Raw genomic sequence first — 14,123 nt, 5'->3', positions numbered from 1 at the left:
TGTTCATCTTTGACACAAAGAAAGTGTTGCAAGAATGACATACAAACAGCCGAGAGGGATTACAGCAGAAATCGGAGAGGTTACAATGAAGAGACTCACACACACACACAGCAGCCACATCCAGCCTTATACTTAACCCTCTACACAAGAAACCAGGAAGTATAAAAGGACAGCAAAGAAGCTTTCCGAGCAGAGCTTTCCCCGGCCGATGGAAAAGTTTGACCCTGGATTTACTATGTTTTGGAGTGCCAGACCTCGCAAACCCAGGGCTCACGGGTGTACCTGAAGCAAACCATGGAACGAACGCATGGAACAGCAGCCAGCACGACAATAGCAGAGTTCGACCTGAAATGTGTCCGCAGACCGAGTATCAGCAGCGATTTATTAGCTGATACATACTAAAAGTACAATGCAACATTAGGTGTGTGTGTGGGCAAGTACAATAGTACGGTACAAGGCAAAGCCTACCCTCCCCCTGCCCTCTCTCAGCAAAACCACCAAACACTCACGCCAACCAGGGCAAATATCACCGCCCACCGCATCAATCCCCTCCGGATATGATACTCAGCAATGCGATCCACCGCCTTGGAGTCATTGATGCGTGGGAACGGGATATCCGGCACCTCCTTGCCCAGCGCGCGGCACAGCGGTTCCCAGCCCTCGCGCACGTCGAAAAGGACCAGTTGATCGGCCGGGACGACCTCGCGCAGCCACTGGAGATGCTGCTGGTAGATGCCGGCGACGTCGCGCGAGCGATAGATGCGATCCCACTGTGCCTGCAGGAGCCAGTTGTAGCCCATGAAGTGGCGCATGCCCGGCAGCGGGAGCAGCACGGCACCCAGGAACCATAGACGCACGATCGAGCTGACTTGCTGGATGCTGCGCACCCAAGCGTCTGGATCGCGCACGGTGCAGATGACCTTGCTGTCTGGGTAGAGTTCAAGGAGCTCGGGGACTAGCTGCGACGCCGGGGCGTCGGTGATGGCTGCGTAGCCGGCCGTGCGGGTCTGAAGGAGAGCCAGCGTGGTTGCGTGGTCGCCGGATAGCCAATTGCGAAGGATCTGTTTCCATGATTTGAGCTCACTCGGGGGACCCAGCAGGGTTTGAGTGCCGCCATGGTAGATGGGACCCTCCAGCAGGATCTCCAACGCGGCGCTGAAGGAGGCGGTGCCGGTGCGTGAGAGGCCGGCTCCGATGACTTGGATGTGGGTGCCGGGTTGCGGGACCGAGGCTTGTTGACCCATCTTCGTGCGTTGAGTCGCAGGTAGAGGCAAGCAAGGCAATGTTTCTGTGGGATACAGGTTGTACTGCTGCTGCTGCCGCTGCCGAGAAGTGAGGAATTGATGGACGGAAAAAGGAGGTTGGCAACAGTCAGTGCCGTGGATGAGTGGAAATGAAGGTTGGGATTGCGGTAACGACCACCCACCGTCACACAGTCACCCTTCCTTCCACTTTCTCGGAGGGTCGCCATAAGCGCCGTGGTTTCACCGTTTCTGGGTCAGGAACAAGGATGCATGCAACCTCAGCCTGCGTTCCATAGGGTTTCTTTCCCCCCCTGAATGATCAGTCGACAGACCTGGTTCTTCATGGTGGTTGTATACACCCTGCAGAAGAACCAGAGGATGGAAACACAATCCCGTCCAACCAGAGCATGGCCTTAACCGCCGAGAAGTATACCGAAGTCCCAAAGGCATTCAATCTGCAGTCGTCTGGCAAAGAGGCTTCTCCATCACATTACGCTAGCCTGCAGGAACCCAGCCAAGAAACCCAGCCACAACCGAAAGCAAACAGCAGACACTCCTCTTGACAGATTGCAAGTATGCATCGACCTGATTACCAGCAGCAGGAAGGTAGGGTAGTATGACAGACATCCACCACGAGATTTTCCGAGGGAGCATCTGTTGTTGCCCACAAATTCTCCGAGCAGATGTAAAAATAGCAACCTTTAGCCGATCCCGGGAGAGTTGTTCTGAGTGAAAGGTCAGAAGGCCCGAAAGGATTTTCGGGCTGATGTCAACATGTGGGAAGAGATGGCTTCCCAAACCGTTCTTGGATATACGCCAGATGACAAATTCGAAGTGAAAGTATAATCAATAAGCATAAGTAATGTCCAGACGCAAAGATGAAAGCGCTCACATCGTTTTGTACACCGAATGCGGCTCTCACTTGCAAGTCACCCCTCTCATCTATCCAACGGATTCTAGCCGTCAACGTCATCTAGAAAGCTCTCTAAGCAATTCTTACAGCTACAAATGATATGCGCCAACCCTACTCCGCAATATTCCTTCAACCATCCAGCCTCAACCATCGTACACATTCCCCACCGCCCCTCGAATACAACATGCGGGCAAACGACGAGCCATCCGCTCCCCTCACAAAAGACACTTTCCCAGTCATACCCTGCGGATGCGTCTCCCGCAGCGCTCTCAACTCTATCTTCATCCCTTCCAGCACCATCTGAGCCATCTGCCTAGAATTAAAGAAGCCCCCACAGTGCGGCCAGGTCTGCAACCCATCAATGGCCCACCAGCGAATCTCATAGTCCGGGCACTGGGCCAAGAGGAAAAAGACTGGGGTGAGGCCGGCCCGGAGACTGATCAAGGGGCGGCATGGGACCTGTGTCAAAGTCTCATCCAGCATCCTCTGCAGATTCACATAGTCCTCCATGAGGGACTCCAATGGGAGGCCGTTGCTACGCAAGAGACAGCTCTTGACACTTACGATCTGTCCGTGGCAGATGACCTTCATCAACTGCGCTCCGCGCCTCTCCTTCTCACCCAACGCCTGCGGTGGCGCGGTTAACAAGAAGACCTCGAGTTCCTGCAGGAATCGATTCAAGCATGACAGTACACGCAGCGGGACGAGGCTGGCCTCATATGTCTGTTCGGTGTAGTTTATTGCTTGCTGTTGCTTCCAGAAACGCACATGGAAGCCGCAGCTGGCGTTGAAGACGGGCCCGAATGCTCGCTGGACCTCGGAGAATGTCGTGAAACCGGAGATATAATTTTCATACGCCCACTCGTAGATCATCTCATAGTCGATCCTCAGAATAGGGCCCTCACTCGCTAAGAATAAGGACTGGCCCTGTAGATGCAGGTACGTCGCCAGGGTGCTTTGTTCGGAGTGTACGCACCGTTGTGCCTTGAGCTCCCGGAGGATCCTCAACCCACCCGCTAGGTGTACGCTCGCCGTGTCGGGACGCGCACAGAGAAGCTCGGTCACAGTGAACAGCAAGCAGCAGACGAGAATAACCTGCCGCAAGGCGGGGTCCTGCGAGCTCCGGCGTTGGGTGAGCAGGGAGGAGGACCGGAGGGACTGCTCCGTTGCGAAGCGGCTCCAGGTGCTGTTCGGGGTTTGTCCAGGGAGGGGCAAGCCATGCTGCTCCAGGTCTTGGTGGATCGAGCCCAGCGCCACGATCGCATGGTACACGGCCGGTTCATTGTAGCTCATCTGCAGAACGAGTTTCTCCCAGAGGGGGTCATCGAACGAGGCAACCAAGTGGGAGATAGAACGATGCTGGAAGTATGAGAAGCAGCGGTTCTCATCCGACGTAGTCGCGAAGCGAAAGCCGGTTGGCACCAGGGCAGGGATTCGGGGGGCTGTTGCTATCTTTCTACGTGGAGGACGAGGGAGTCGCTGCACATCGTATCCATCACAGACTCGCCCCGTTGAGGTACATCTTTGGCATGCTCCGGGGGCTTCGTCGCATTTGAGCCGCCGGGCTCTGGTGGATGATCCCATCAGTGGAGCGACAGGCCGGGATCCATGGTCTCACTTACCGACAAGTGCGACATCCGGTACGGGACCTTGATTTACCAGCTCGTCGCCGACCGGGAGGAATGCCGATAGATGAATGTGAATTCTCGGAGGAAGGCAAGTCCATTGTGTTTCAACAATCAGTTGTAGTTTTGAAATGGTTTGCTGCAACTTGGAAGCTAATCCCGTGCGCTTGTCTGATACAGGCCGCCGCTTATAAGAGCTACACGTGACTGCTCGATACATGCTTTTGTACACTCGCTCATTGCTCACTCAACACGCATCTTGCTCTAATCACTCCGGGCCTACAGCCGGCTCACTATATGGCAATCTTAATGTCGATGGTGGTTTCTACGTTAAGCGCATTGCCCAATCGTTGCCCAGCACCGACAGCCGTATCCTGAACAAACGAGGCATGCTGCGATTCATAGGTACCCACCACCCCAACATATCCTGATCCTTCAACGGAGGCAAAACTCAAGCCCGTCAACACCGCCAGGGGATACACACGGGCCCCGCCGATTGGCACTTCCTGGTTATACAGGTTGAGTCCGGAAGCTGTTTTGAGGTCTACAGCAGCAAGCTCTTGGAGGAATTACACGGCCATGAGCTTGTTATACTCAATAGGGCCCGCATGCTGGGATAGTCGTACGTTGATTTGTGTCTGATTTGCAAAAGAGAAAGACTCACCTGGCACCGCACGAGTAGAGGCCTTTCTAGAAAGAAATGCCTCATTCCCACTGTACCCTCTCAACCTGAGCTCACGATTAATCGCTAAGCCTATCCGCCTGACCTCCACTCCCACTCCAGAATTGCACAATCCTGCTACAAGCAGCAACCCTCTTGGTATCAGCCCAGCGACCTCCAGACATCACCAGATGCCATCGTGTCAGCCCATCCCAAGCCCCCTCCCACCGAGCAATGCAGCTCACATAGTCGCTAGATACTACCGAACCCCACGGAAGACAAACTCCATTTCCAACTACCAACGACCTGGTTGCACACCCACTCAGATTCCCCCCCGAAGCAAATAAACAGGACGATATCAGCCAGCCGCACTCATCCCATCGATAACATACCATTTCGTTCTAAGAAACGAGGCCTAACTGTCTCCATTTTCTCACCTTTTACCATCCTTGATCAAGGAATAGCAAAGGGAACCCTGCCAACAAACGACGCAGATACTCGCTATCCCATATTGCCGAATACCCCCAAAATAATAACCAGTGCTGAAGGGGTTCTAGCTCCTTGGTGAGTAGACAAAACCACAGGACGCTCGCGAAGTCTTCAATTGGGCCATAGGTCCAATGGCATCGAACTTTAGGCAAAAGAAAAGAGCAACAGTTCCTAGTGGACAGCTCAGGATAATCACGGGCCGGTGATTGGATACCAAGAATTTTCACCGCTATGCCGTTGCTCAAGTTCAAGCATATAACCCCTGCATGAAAGGTCTTCCGACACAGTGATGCTTGATCCACGCTTGTGGGCCCAATTGAGGGCAACAAGCCTATTTCATACCCCGACAACGTGGGCATTGGGTTCCAGCGCGCCGGCTGGGGCCCACCATGGGACTCTCTCTGAATTTCCGCATGATAAGATGCTGCACTGGGAGCAGGGCTCTTGGGATCTGGCCCTACGTCTAATAATGGGCCATGCTTGGTTGATTGTTTTGGTTTAGAGTTGATTGCTGCAGTCATGATTACCTATTGTACAACTGATAAGATTCGTTAGCGCTGCAGCCGCTAACACGTGCCTGTTCGACTTATCCAATCACCACGGTCCCAATTCTCTGGGATCCTTTCGCTAGACAAAGTATATCATTGTGTCGCTATACGCCATAACTGGACTGAACGTGATGAGTCGAAAACGACAGCCCGAACGGAAATTAGAGCTGCTGAGTGGCTCCGGCCCTGAACGGACGCGACTTCCGAGACGTATCACTTGGCCGTAACTTCCACCAGACACTCCAAAACATCAAGGCATCGAATCACACCCAGAGACATGAACCCCGAAAAAGAGGGGGGTGGTATCATTAGAGCACCAGCTGCTCATCTCGCTGTCTTTGTTCGACCTTGCATCAGGGATCTCCCAGAATTTGGTACTGATGTTTACTCCCAAAGGGCATCTCCTTGTGACCAATCAATCGAGGCCACATCCAAGTAGACTATCGGCTCCAAGCGAATATAGCGGGACGCCTGAGACTCAATGGCAGGGAGATGTCCATGTCCTCATCCGGCTATATAACCGGGAAGAGGGGTCCTTGATGCCCCTTGTTTCGAATCCTGCAAATAAAGAAAAGGGAGCTGTTGGACACCTGTGGCTCAGCGAAACTTCCATGTCAACATGTATCAGCCTCTATTGCTTGCTTCTCTTCTGTCCTCAGTCCTCGGGGCACCATCAAATTATTGTCCGCTCCTGGGACCCGTGTTCCCACCCGCACGAGCAATCTCCACGAGCAGCGCATTCCTTTCCGCGAAGAACAACATCTCTGCCGCCCTTGACTCGGCTATAGCGGGAACCTCGCCCCTCAATAGTGTCTATAACCCCAACACCACATCGTTTGCGATCCAGGTCTTTTCGAAATATGACGCTGAGCCTTTGTTCGAGTCGTACTATACCGCTCCGAACGTTAACGCGTCGGTCGGTGTGCAGACAGTGGATGAGAATACCGTGTTCCGCATCGGGAGTGGCTCCAAGGTCTGGACGGTCCTATTGATGCTCATCGAACGCGGTGATGCCGTGTTCCGTGAGCCAGTCGCCAAGTATGTCCCAGAGATTCGAGCATGGAGCAATAGGCCTCACGGGAATGAGATTGATTCTGTGCGCTGGAACGAGGTGACAATCGGGGAGCTGGCGAGCCATCTAGCTGGGATACCACGAGATTGTGAGTGACCAGTCCAATGGGTGTAACTGGCATACTTATCAGGGCATAGATGGCTTCGTTGATCTTGTCTTTCTCTTGGCCGATCCGAATGCTTTGGGGCTTCCTTCGCTTTCGAGCGCCGAGATGCCTCCGTGTGGTGCACCAGGCATGCCTTGTGATCGTCGCCGTAAGTCTTTTGTCGACCGCAGATGGCAATGCTGACCGGTCTAGAATTCTTCAACGGCTTCTTGAAGAGACACCCTGTCGTCCCCACTGCGTCCATCCCGATCTATTCCAACGCAGCATTCCAGATCCTCGCATACGCACTGGAAGCCATGACCGGTCAAAGCTACCAGACGCTCCTGACCCGGGATATGATCCGCCCGCTTAACCTCACTCGTTCGAGTTACAGCAAGCCTGCGGACAGATATGGGGTCATTCCAGGTGATGTGGAGACGACATGGTGGGCTCACTCACTCGGCGACGAGACACCGTCCGTACATCCTTCCCATTCTAGATCAGTACTGACAATCTGCAGTGCCGGGGGCATTTACTCATCGGCCAAGGACACGGCCGCTGTCGGCCGTGCCATTCTTGACCATCAATTGCTTTCCGGGCCCCTCACCCGGCGCTGGTTGAAACCAGCTAGTCACACTGCCTCACTAGATTTGGCCGTTGGGGCTCCTTGGGAGATCTACTCATTTCCTTCTTCGCGGGTGGTCGATGTCTACGCCAAAGCCGGCGATCTGGGAGCGTACTCGTCCATGTTGGCTCTGTCTCCAGACCACAACGTCGGCTTCACTATCCTAGTAGCAGGCACGAATACTCATTGGATGACGGCCTATTTTTCCGATCTCCTTGCGAACTCGCTGCTTCCGGCGCTAGACGAGGCGGCGAAAGAGGAGGCCATTCCAAGATTTGTGGGATCCTACGCTGCGAGCAATTCCACATCCTCACTGACCATCATCACGGATGACGGCCCCGGCTTGAAAGTTGATTCATGGGTTAGTAATGGGGTGAATATGTTTGACACGTTTGCGTTGCTTTTCGGTACGTCGGTTGCGGAAGTCAGCGTGCGGCTGTATCCGACAGGACCGAAAGCGCCAGGGCGCGTGTCCTTCCGGGCGGTCTTTCACGACTTGAGTCTTTTAGTCAATGGGATCGGGCCATTCAGTCGAACCTGCCCGTCTTGGTTCCTTGAGGATGCATTTGTGTATGGAGCTGTTGGATTAGATGAGTTCGTGTTTGATGTGGATAGACAAAGTCGGGCAGTTGCGGTCGAGGCGAGAGGTTTGAGAATGATCTTGAGGAATTAGACCGGGAATGACACCGCAGATTGTTGGATTATGGTTGTGAGTCTGTTCACGTGTTCCGCCTTGTAGACGCAGCATATGCATGGGAGCAATAGATACTTCAATACTCCGTAGGGTATGCCAAGGGACTAGCCGCCCAATCCCCGGGGATTATCCGGGGTTGTGCCACTTTGGTGTGGTTTGCTGAAATGTCATCATGTCTTGGGCTTTGCAGTCGCTGCCAACCGACGATAGTAGGCGATTGGAGCGGGCTCTCCTGTTGGGTTAGCCGAAGTCAATCCAGGGTTTTGCTGAAGGCAGTGCCAAACTCAGACCAGGTGCCAGCGAGATTCTTGAAACGGTTCATCACGTCACGTCAGGCATCTAGACTTGTCCGAAGAATGTCTCGCACCCCACGCAGAGTGGAGGATGTCGTCGCCAGGTCGAGTCGGGCGATGTGCACCATTCCATGACGGCCTGTGGAATTGGGGTAAGATGCTGACATGTCAGGGAGAAGTACCTTGATGAGGAAAACACCTTGGTCTTCGACAAGATCTTCTCCTGATTAATGTGTGAAAGAGGAGAAGAGAGAAAATTAACTGGCGGTGAGGCCTCGAGGGCGGGAGCGGGGCGTGGGAGGGAAGATTGGTTGACAGCAGCTTAGTTGCAGTTGCTGGTGGGGGCAAGTCGCCAAGGGAGAAACAAGAAAGGAACTCGAACTCGAATTGCAAAAGATGAAAAAGAAGGGTCGAGATTGCTGAATGCAGGGGGAGGATTGACGAAACTCAGCCCCGCAGTGGGTTGAAAGGAGGAGGAGAAGGAGGAGAAGAGGAGCAAAGGAGCAACAGAAGCAAAAGAAGAACAGGTTCAACTGAATCACGATCATCATCATCAGGCTTGTTCCTTGCCGCTGATCCATGCATCCCACTCCACGAACTGAACTGGGCTGCATGACTGACTGGTTGCCATCAGTCCAATGCAACCCACGGCGGTTAACTGGTTTGATTTGCCGCTTGGAATGCAGCATGGTTAGTTATTATTGTTAGTGGTGAGAGAAAAAGGGAAAAGGGAAATGGGGGGAAGAAATCGAGACTATAATAGATTAAACCCTTCCTTCCTCCCTTCCCAACACTCTACTCTCCTTCGACTCTGCAGCAAGTTCATTTCGTTCTTTCAGACTTAACACCCAGTCTTTCCTTTCTTTTCTTGTTTTCCTGTTTGTTTCTGGTTCGTCTCTTTGACTGTGTTTTCACTTTCCAAGGTATTAGGTATCAAAAGTATAATAGTCAGTGGTCCTCCCCTCATCTCGCGTATTGATCATCCGTCGACTGACTGCCCCTCTCAGAACCTAATCGACACTATTTAACCTCCTGACACCACCTACTAGAACTGCCACATACCATACCAGCCTGTCAACATGATCCTCGCTTGTTGATCCTTTCTCTCCCCTTCCTCGGACTGGTGCCATCTGGCAGGGGCATGTGCATTCGGCTGGGCCGTCATCCTTTACTACAGCAAACGAAAAAGAAATCACATGTCAACCACATCGCCACCTCTTCTTCGCAACATGAACATGTCCATATCTTCTGGCCCCGGCCCAGAGCAAGCATATTTCTCACCCGGAGTGAACACTACATCATCCAAAATTTACCCGACACTGGAGGTCACCGAGATCAGCCTACCGCCACCGCCGTGCATGGATGTCCTGGATCGCAGCCCTAGACGCAAACGAACCCCATCACCGTCGTCGCCTGCAACTACAACAGCAACGACCTCCTCCTCCTCCTCCTCCTCCTCCTCATCTTCCACCTCTCGTCACCACCGAAAAACCAGTCTGCAAAGTCGCCACAGCTCTCTCCACTCGCACCGGCGCACCGCCACCTCAGCCACCACCACTGTCTCCATTACCCCGATCGCAGACCAGCCCACCAGACGGGAGGACCTGTTAGCTCTGCACCGAGAATCCTGTCGATTGTTCCAGCAGCAGCAGCAGCCGCTAAGCCCAACCACGAGCCCATCGACTCCACGCAACCAGCGCTCGCCCAGCACCAGTTCCAACCTCACCACCAACCCCCAGCGCAACTCGCCCATCTCAATCCGGGATGTGCACAAAACCCCCGTCCGCGCATCCACGCTGCCGGTCTGGGACCGTCCCGACGACCACCCCTCCAAAACAACAGTGACAGTCATCGACTGGACCAGCCCGTCCACGCGGCGGCGCGAGTACGAAAAGATCGACAAGGCCAGCAGCGGGGTGCGCGGGTTCTGGCGCCGGGTGGCGCCGAAATGGTGTCAGTCGCGGGCCCGGCGCATGCCCTTCTTTGAGGAGAAGGATGGCAAGGGCAATTACGAGGGGAGCGTGAGACGGTTCCGCATGGATCTCCCGGAGTAGCGGACTGCTTTGAATTCTTATATATAGCCTTGATACCCATAGATTGTCCATCGTTTTACTACTGCTTATACACAGCTCACTGTTGAGTCTGTCTGGCTACTCAGCGTTCAGCTGACTTCTGACTTTATTTATACACTAAATCGAACTTTATATGCACTGACCTCCCAATCAATCAGTTTTTGTAGAAATTAACGCCAAACACCATGATCGCACGCGGGTATCACAACAAATCAAAGTCATCCATCTTGTTCCGGTAGTTCATGATCGTCCTCTTGATCTTGCTGCTGTCCACCCAGGTCACGAAGTCCTCCATGTTGCGGGTGATGAGGTATGCGGGGTCGGTGACGACTTCGGTGCCGACGCGGACGTGCCCTTGTTCAATGAATGTGCATGCCTGCAGCCGTTAGTGGATGTCTGCCGGATACGGGCGAAGTAGGGTCGGCGGATGGGGAGATAAAGCTCGTCGTCTCCATCCTTCATCTCTCGGGAGAGTAAAGGGCTACTGGGGGAAACCCCCCAGACCCCTTTTCTTTCCTCCCAGGGAGACGGAAGTAGGAAGCAGGCCATACCAGGGAACCCGGGACCCCTCATAGACGACAGAAAACAACCGGAAAATCCCAAGACCCCTCTACCCCTATTTCAAACAGAGGAAAAGGTATACAGATGGCCCCTCCCCTCCCCCTTCCCGTACAACGAATCGAAAGAATAAAAAAAAAACTTACAGCAACAACATTCTCCACCATCCCACTCCGCGCCATAAACACCCCCAACCGCCGCCGACAGAACGCCGAGACGGTGACCTCGCGCTCGACGCGCGACAAGCCGGCGCCCTGCTCGCGGCTCTGCTTCAGGATGCCCATGCGCCACAGCTTGTCCAGCATGTCGGCCTCGAGCTTGCGGCGCACGGGGTCCGCGGGGTCCAGCTCCGCCAGCTTGTGCGCCAGCTGCCGCAGCGAGCCGCACAGGTTGTTGTACTTGCGGTAGTCAAGCGGGTCCTGTAGGTGGTAGCGCGTGCGGATCGTCGACTCCCGGTGGTTGTTGTCTGTCTTGTACGTGTGGAAGTCGACCTTCCGCAGGAGTTTTTTTTCGTGGTGCTTGAGCGCGCGGACCATTTTTGCTGTTCGGTGGGTGTGCGGTTCGATGGGTGGGTGGTAGGGTGCAGATTCAGTCGGGATTCGTGTAAGGGAGAATGAAGGTGTGTATGTGTTTGGTATGGGGTGTAGTCGTGGTCGTGTTGATAGGGTTCTTTCTCTGGTGGTGAGGAAAATTTGGGATGAGCGGTGGGTTATTGCCGGGGGAATTGCTGGGAATGGGCTTGGCGGTGTGGTGGCGGTGAGGGGGAGTTTCCCAGGTATACTCTATCTCTCATCTATCCTTCGTATCGTTCTGTGCATCAATGATCAGATGACTGGGGTCTCGGGGCTCCCTCGATAAGATTGATTTTCTCTTCTATAATTCGCAGAGGGACACTATCCTCACACTATGCTGGGGTCCGGGTTGGCGTTTCCCCTCAACCTGCTGAACCCACCTCATAGGTTGAAGCTACTTATTATACTTGTGAAATTCGTCTAGTCCCTATTGTTTATACATGAATTAACCCAAACAGCGGTCGTACATTGACCATCGTTTCTACACAGTAACCAACACTCCCTCTCCTTGATAAGGCTATACTCCCGGAATAATCGTCCTCAACCCCTGAGCAAACCGCTTGATCTGTGCCGCATAATAATTCTAGGCAATCTCATCAGCCCCATACTCAAATTCCAGGATGCAATGCAACTCACCGATTCCAAACCTGCTCCGACGCCCTTGAACGGCAGCAGCCGCGCCAACGCCGGCACAGGCACCCTCCCCAGCACCAACCGGGCCTTCTCCTCCTCCAGCCCCTCATCCAGAAACACCTTGGGCAGGTTAGGGTCGATGGCCGCCGGGCGTCCCAACCCGACGATATCGCAGACATTCTGCTGCACGGCCGACTCGGCGCCGGCGCGAGTCCGGAAACCGCCGGTCAACATCAGCACTAAGTTGGGGAATCGCTGGCGGGTCTCGCTGGCGAATTCGATGAAGAACGCCTCCCGGGCGAGGGTGCGTTCGCTCTTGTGGGCGTCGATGCCCATCATCTATCAGAATTGTCAGCATGCGTCCCCAATGTGTTTGTTCCTCATGCGAAATTTCTCCACCCACCTCCGGATTCTCATAGCTCCCACCACTGATCTCCAGGAAGTCGACCCCGGCCTCCACCAGCAACTGGATCTGCGTCATCGTTTCCTCGAAGGTACTCGAGCTGTGGTCGGCGGAATTCAACTTGATGCCCACCGCAAAGCCGCGCGGCACCACCTCGCGGATCGCGCGGATGATGTCCAGCACAAACTTGGCGCGCTTCTCCGCACTGCCGCCGTACGCATCGGTGCGTTTATTCGTCTGGAGCCAAGTCAGGTCACCCGTCCCACTTTCCCCATTATCTCATGGATCACTATACCTTAGCATTCAAGAATTGATCTACCCCCACCCCCAAATCAGTCAGCATCCACACATTGAACCCACAGCCAAAAAAAAGAAAAACATACCAATCAAATACCCATGCGCGCCATGCAACTCCACGCCAGAGAAGCCACTATCCGCCATCAACCGCGCAGCGTCGACAAACTGCCGCGTGACGCGGTCGATATCGGCCTGATCCATGGCGCGCGGCGGGGGGAACAGGAACCAACTGAGCCAGCGCGCGACGAGGCCGTCGCCCATCTGCAGCGGGATGGCGCTGGGCGCGAGCGTGGCAGCGAACATGCCGCGACGGCCGGCGAAGCGCACCGACTGGCGGCCCGGGTGGCAGAGCTGCACGATGCCGGGGGTGCCGTGCTGCTGGACGGCGGTGGCGTAGGCGGCCCAGCTGGCCACCAGGTCGGTGGCGTCGCCGGTGTATTCGCCCTGCAGGGCGGGGTCGAAGGGCTGACCGAGGTGGTTGACGTCGACTTGGACGTTACCTGTAGATATTGATTAGGGGCGGACGGTTTTCTTCAAACATAGTACATTTTGTAGTCTGGGGTAGTGTCATGAAGTAGTACCAGTAAGGATCATGCCCCAACCACCCTGACCCCAGCGATCATACGCCTTCAACAAGGTCGGGGTAACCGCATTCTTGGATCCAGCGAGCGACTCAGCGAGCGCAGCCTATCCCCATCGTCAGCCACTGATCTAGAACGCAAAAAAAAAAAACATCATCCATACCTTAGCCAGCCGATTCGGCAGAACCAAGCCGCAAGGCAACTTGACAGGCTCACTTAACACGGACGGCATTTTGATTAGTATGTCTCTCGACAAGTATATGTACAGTACACTACGAACGGAAGACAGAAAAAAGCAAAAAAAATCCCCCGGGGCATTTATATGATCCACAGGAGGAAACCCGAAAATATCAAACCGAGGCACGGGTTGGGTGGAGACCCTGTCGAAGCCAAGATTGCTGAAGATGCTTATCAAGCATGGCTAATCAGGGGAAAGGAGGAAGGACTAAAGAAGAAGACGAGGAAGAAGAAGGTTCTGGATGCGGGACGGTTCCTGACTTGGTTGATCTACTTCAATGGCAATGACGATGATTATGAATGACTGTAAGTATGTTGCTTATTGAAGACAATGAGCGTACCGCATCACGAACTCTACTCACCAGCCGATTCCTATTGTATGTCGACTGAACCCCCCAACCTAATCAATCCACCAGCAAAACCAAACCACCTCAACCCATCCAACAACACAATCAACCCCTAAGAAAAACCAACACAGTTATCAACCAAACAAGTCAGTCCTACCAAGTAGGGCGAAATAA

The 14,123-nt window shown here is 54.0% G+C and overlaps 7 protein-coding genes across 7 annotated transcripts; 2 read left to right on the top strand and 5 right to left on the bottom strand.

Annotated features, from left to right (window-relative positions):
• Positions 1–485: 485 nt before the first annotated feature.
• BO97DRAFT_385322 (sulfotransferase family protein) lies at positions 486–1,627 on the bottom strand (the record flags this gene model as incomplete). Its single annotated transcript, XM_025693464.1, has 1 exon — positions 486–1,627. Exon 1 carries the CDS (start codon positions 1,242–1,244, stop codon positions 486–488), a length of 759 nt encoding a protein of 252 aa, XP_025554243.1. The 5' UTR covers positions 1,245–1,627.
• Positions 1,628–1,981: 354 nt separating this feature from the next.
• Positions 1,982–4,030, bottom strand: BO97DRAFT_239230 (Zn(II)2Cys6 transcription factor). The gene is made up of 2 exons (XM_025690768.1): positions 3,780–4,030; positions 1,982–3,724 (listed from the first exon to the last, which is right to left on the bottom strand). Exons 1-2 carry the CDS (start codon positions 3,881–3,883, stop codon positions 2,287–2,289), a joined length of 1,542 nt encoding a protein of 513 aa, XP_025554242.1. The 5' UTR covers positions 3,884–4,030; the 3' UTR covers positions 1,982–2,286.
• Positions 4,031–4,642: 612 nt separating this feature from the next.
• On the bottom strand, positions 4,643–5,656 carry BO97DRAFT_239228 (uncharacterized protein). The gene has a single exon (XM_025690767.1). The coding sequence runs from the start codon at positions 5,451–5,453 to the stop codon at positions 4,884–4,886; it is 570 nt and encodes a 189-aa protein (XP_025554241.1). The 5' UTR covers positions 5,454–5,656; the 3' UTR covers positions 4,643–4,883.
• Positions 5,657–6,009: 353 nt separating this feature from the next.
• On the top strand, positions 6,010–8,028 carry BO97DRAFT_239255 (serine hydrolase domain-containing protein). Its single transcript, XM_025690769.1, has 4 exons — positions 6,010–6,640; positions 6,690–6,806; positions 6,851–7,112; positions 7,158–8,028. The coding sequence occupies exons 1-4, from the start codon at positions 6,100–6,102 to the stop codon at positions 7,933–7,935; spliced, it is 1,698 nt and encodes a 565-aa protein (XP_025554240.1). The 5' UTR covers positions 6,010–6,099; the 3' UTR covers positions 7,936–8,028.
• Positions 8,029–9,037: 1,009 nt separating this feature from the next.
• Positions 9,038–10,444, top strand: BO97DRAFT_403721 (uncharacterized protein). The gene is made up of 2 exons (XM_025694798.1): positions 9,038–9,196; positions 9,257–10,444. The coding sequence occupies exon 2, from the start codon at positions 9,446–9,448 to the stop codon at positions 10,301–10,303; it is 858 nt and encodes a 285-aa protein (XP_025554239.1). The 5' UTR covers positions 9,038–9,196; positions 9,257–9,445; the 3' UTR covers positions 10,304–10,444.
• BO97DRAFT_403720 (snoRNA-binding rRNA-processing protein IMP3) lies at positions 10,445–11,552 on the bottom strand. Its single transcript, XM_025694797.1, has 2 exons — positions 11,026–11,552; positions 10,445–10,697 (listed from the first exon to the last, which is right to left on the bottom strand). The coding sequence occupies exons 1-2, from the start codon at positions 11,413–11,415 to the stop codon at positions 10,524–10,526; spliced, it is 564 nt and encodes a 187-aa protein (XP_025554238.1). The 5' UTR covers positions 11,416–11,552; the 3' UTR covers positions 10,445–10,523.
• A 266-nt stretch (positions 11,553–11,818) lies between these two features.
• Positions 11,819–14,086, bottom strand: BO97DRAFT_385314 (NADH:flavin oxidoreductase/NADH oxidase family protein). Its single transcript, XM_025693463.1, has 7 exons — positions 13,529–14,086; positions 13,366–13,471; positions 12,871–13,284; positions 12,783–12,802; positions 12,488–12,724; positions 12,088–12,423; positions 11,819–12,034 (listed from the first exon to the last, which is right to left on the bottom strand). The coding sequence occupies exons 1-7, from the start codon at positions 13,595–13,597 to the stop codon at positions 11,969–11,971; spliced, it is 1,248 nt and encodes a 415-aa protein (XP_025554237.1). The 5' UTR covers positions 13,598–14,086; the 3' UTR covers positions 11,819–11,968.
• Positions 14,087–14,123: the final 37 nt, after the last annotated feature.

This window comes from Aspergillus homomorphus, assembly GCF_003184865.1.
Source record: "Aspergillus homomorphus CBS 101889 unplaced genomic scaffold BO97scaffold_6, whole genome shotgun sequence".
Taxonomy (NCBI): Eukaryota; Fungi; Ascomycota; class Eurotiomycetes; order Eurotiales; family Aspergillaceae; genus Aspergillus; species Aspergillus homomorphus.
Note: the sequence above shows the minus strand (reverse complement) of the source record. Positions and strands in the feature narration are given on the sequence as shown.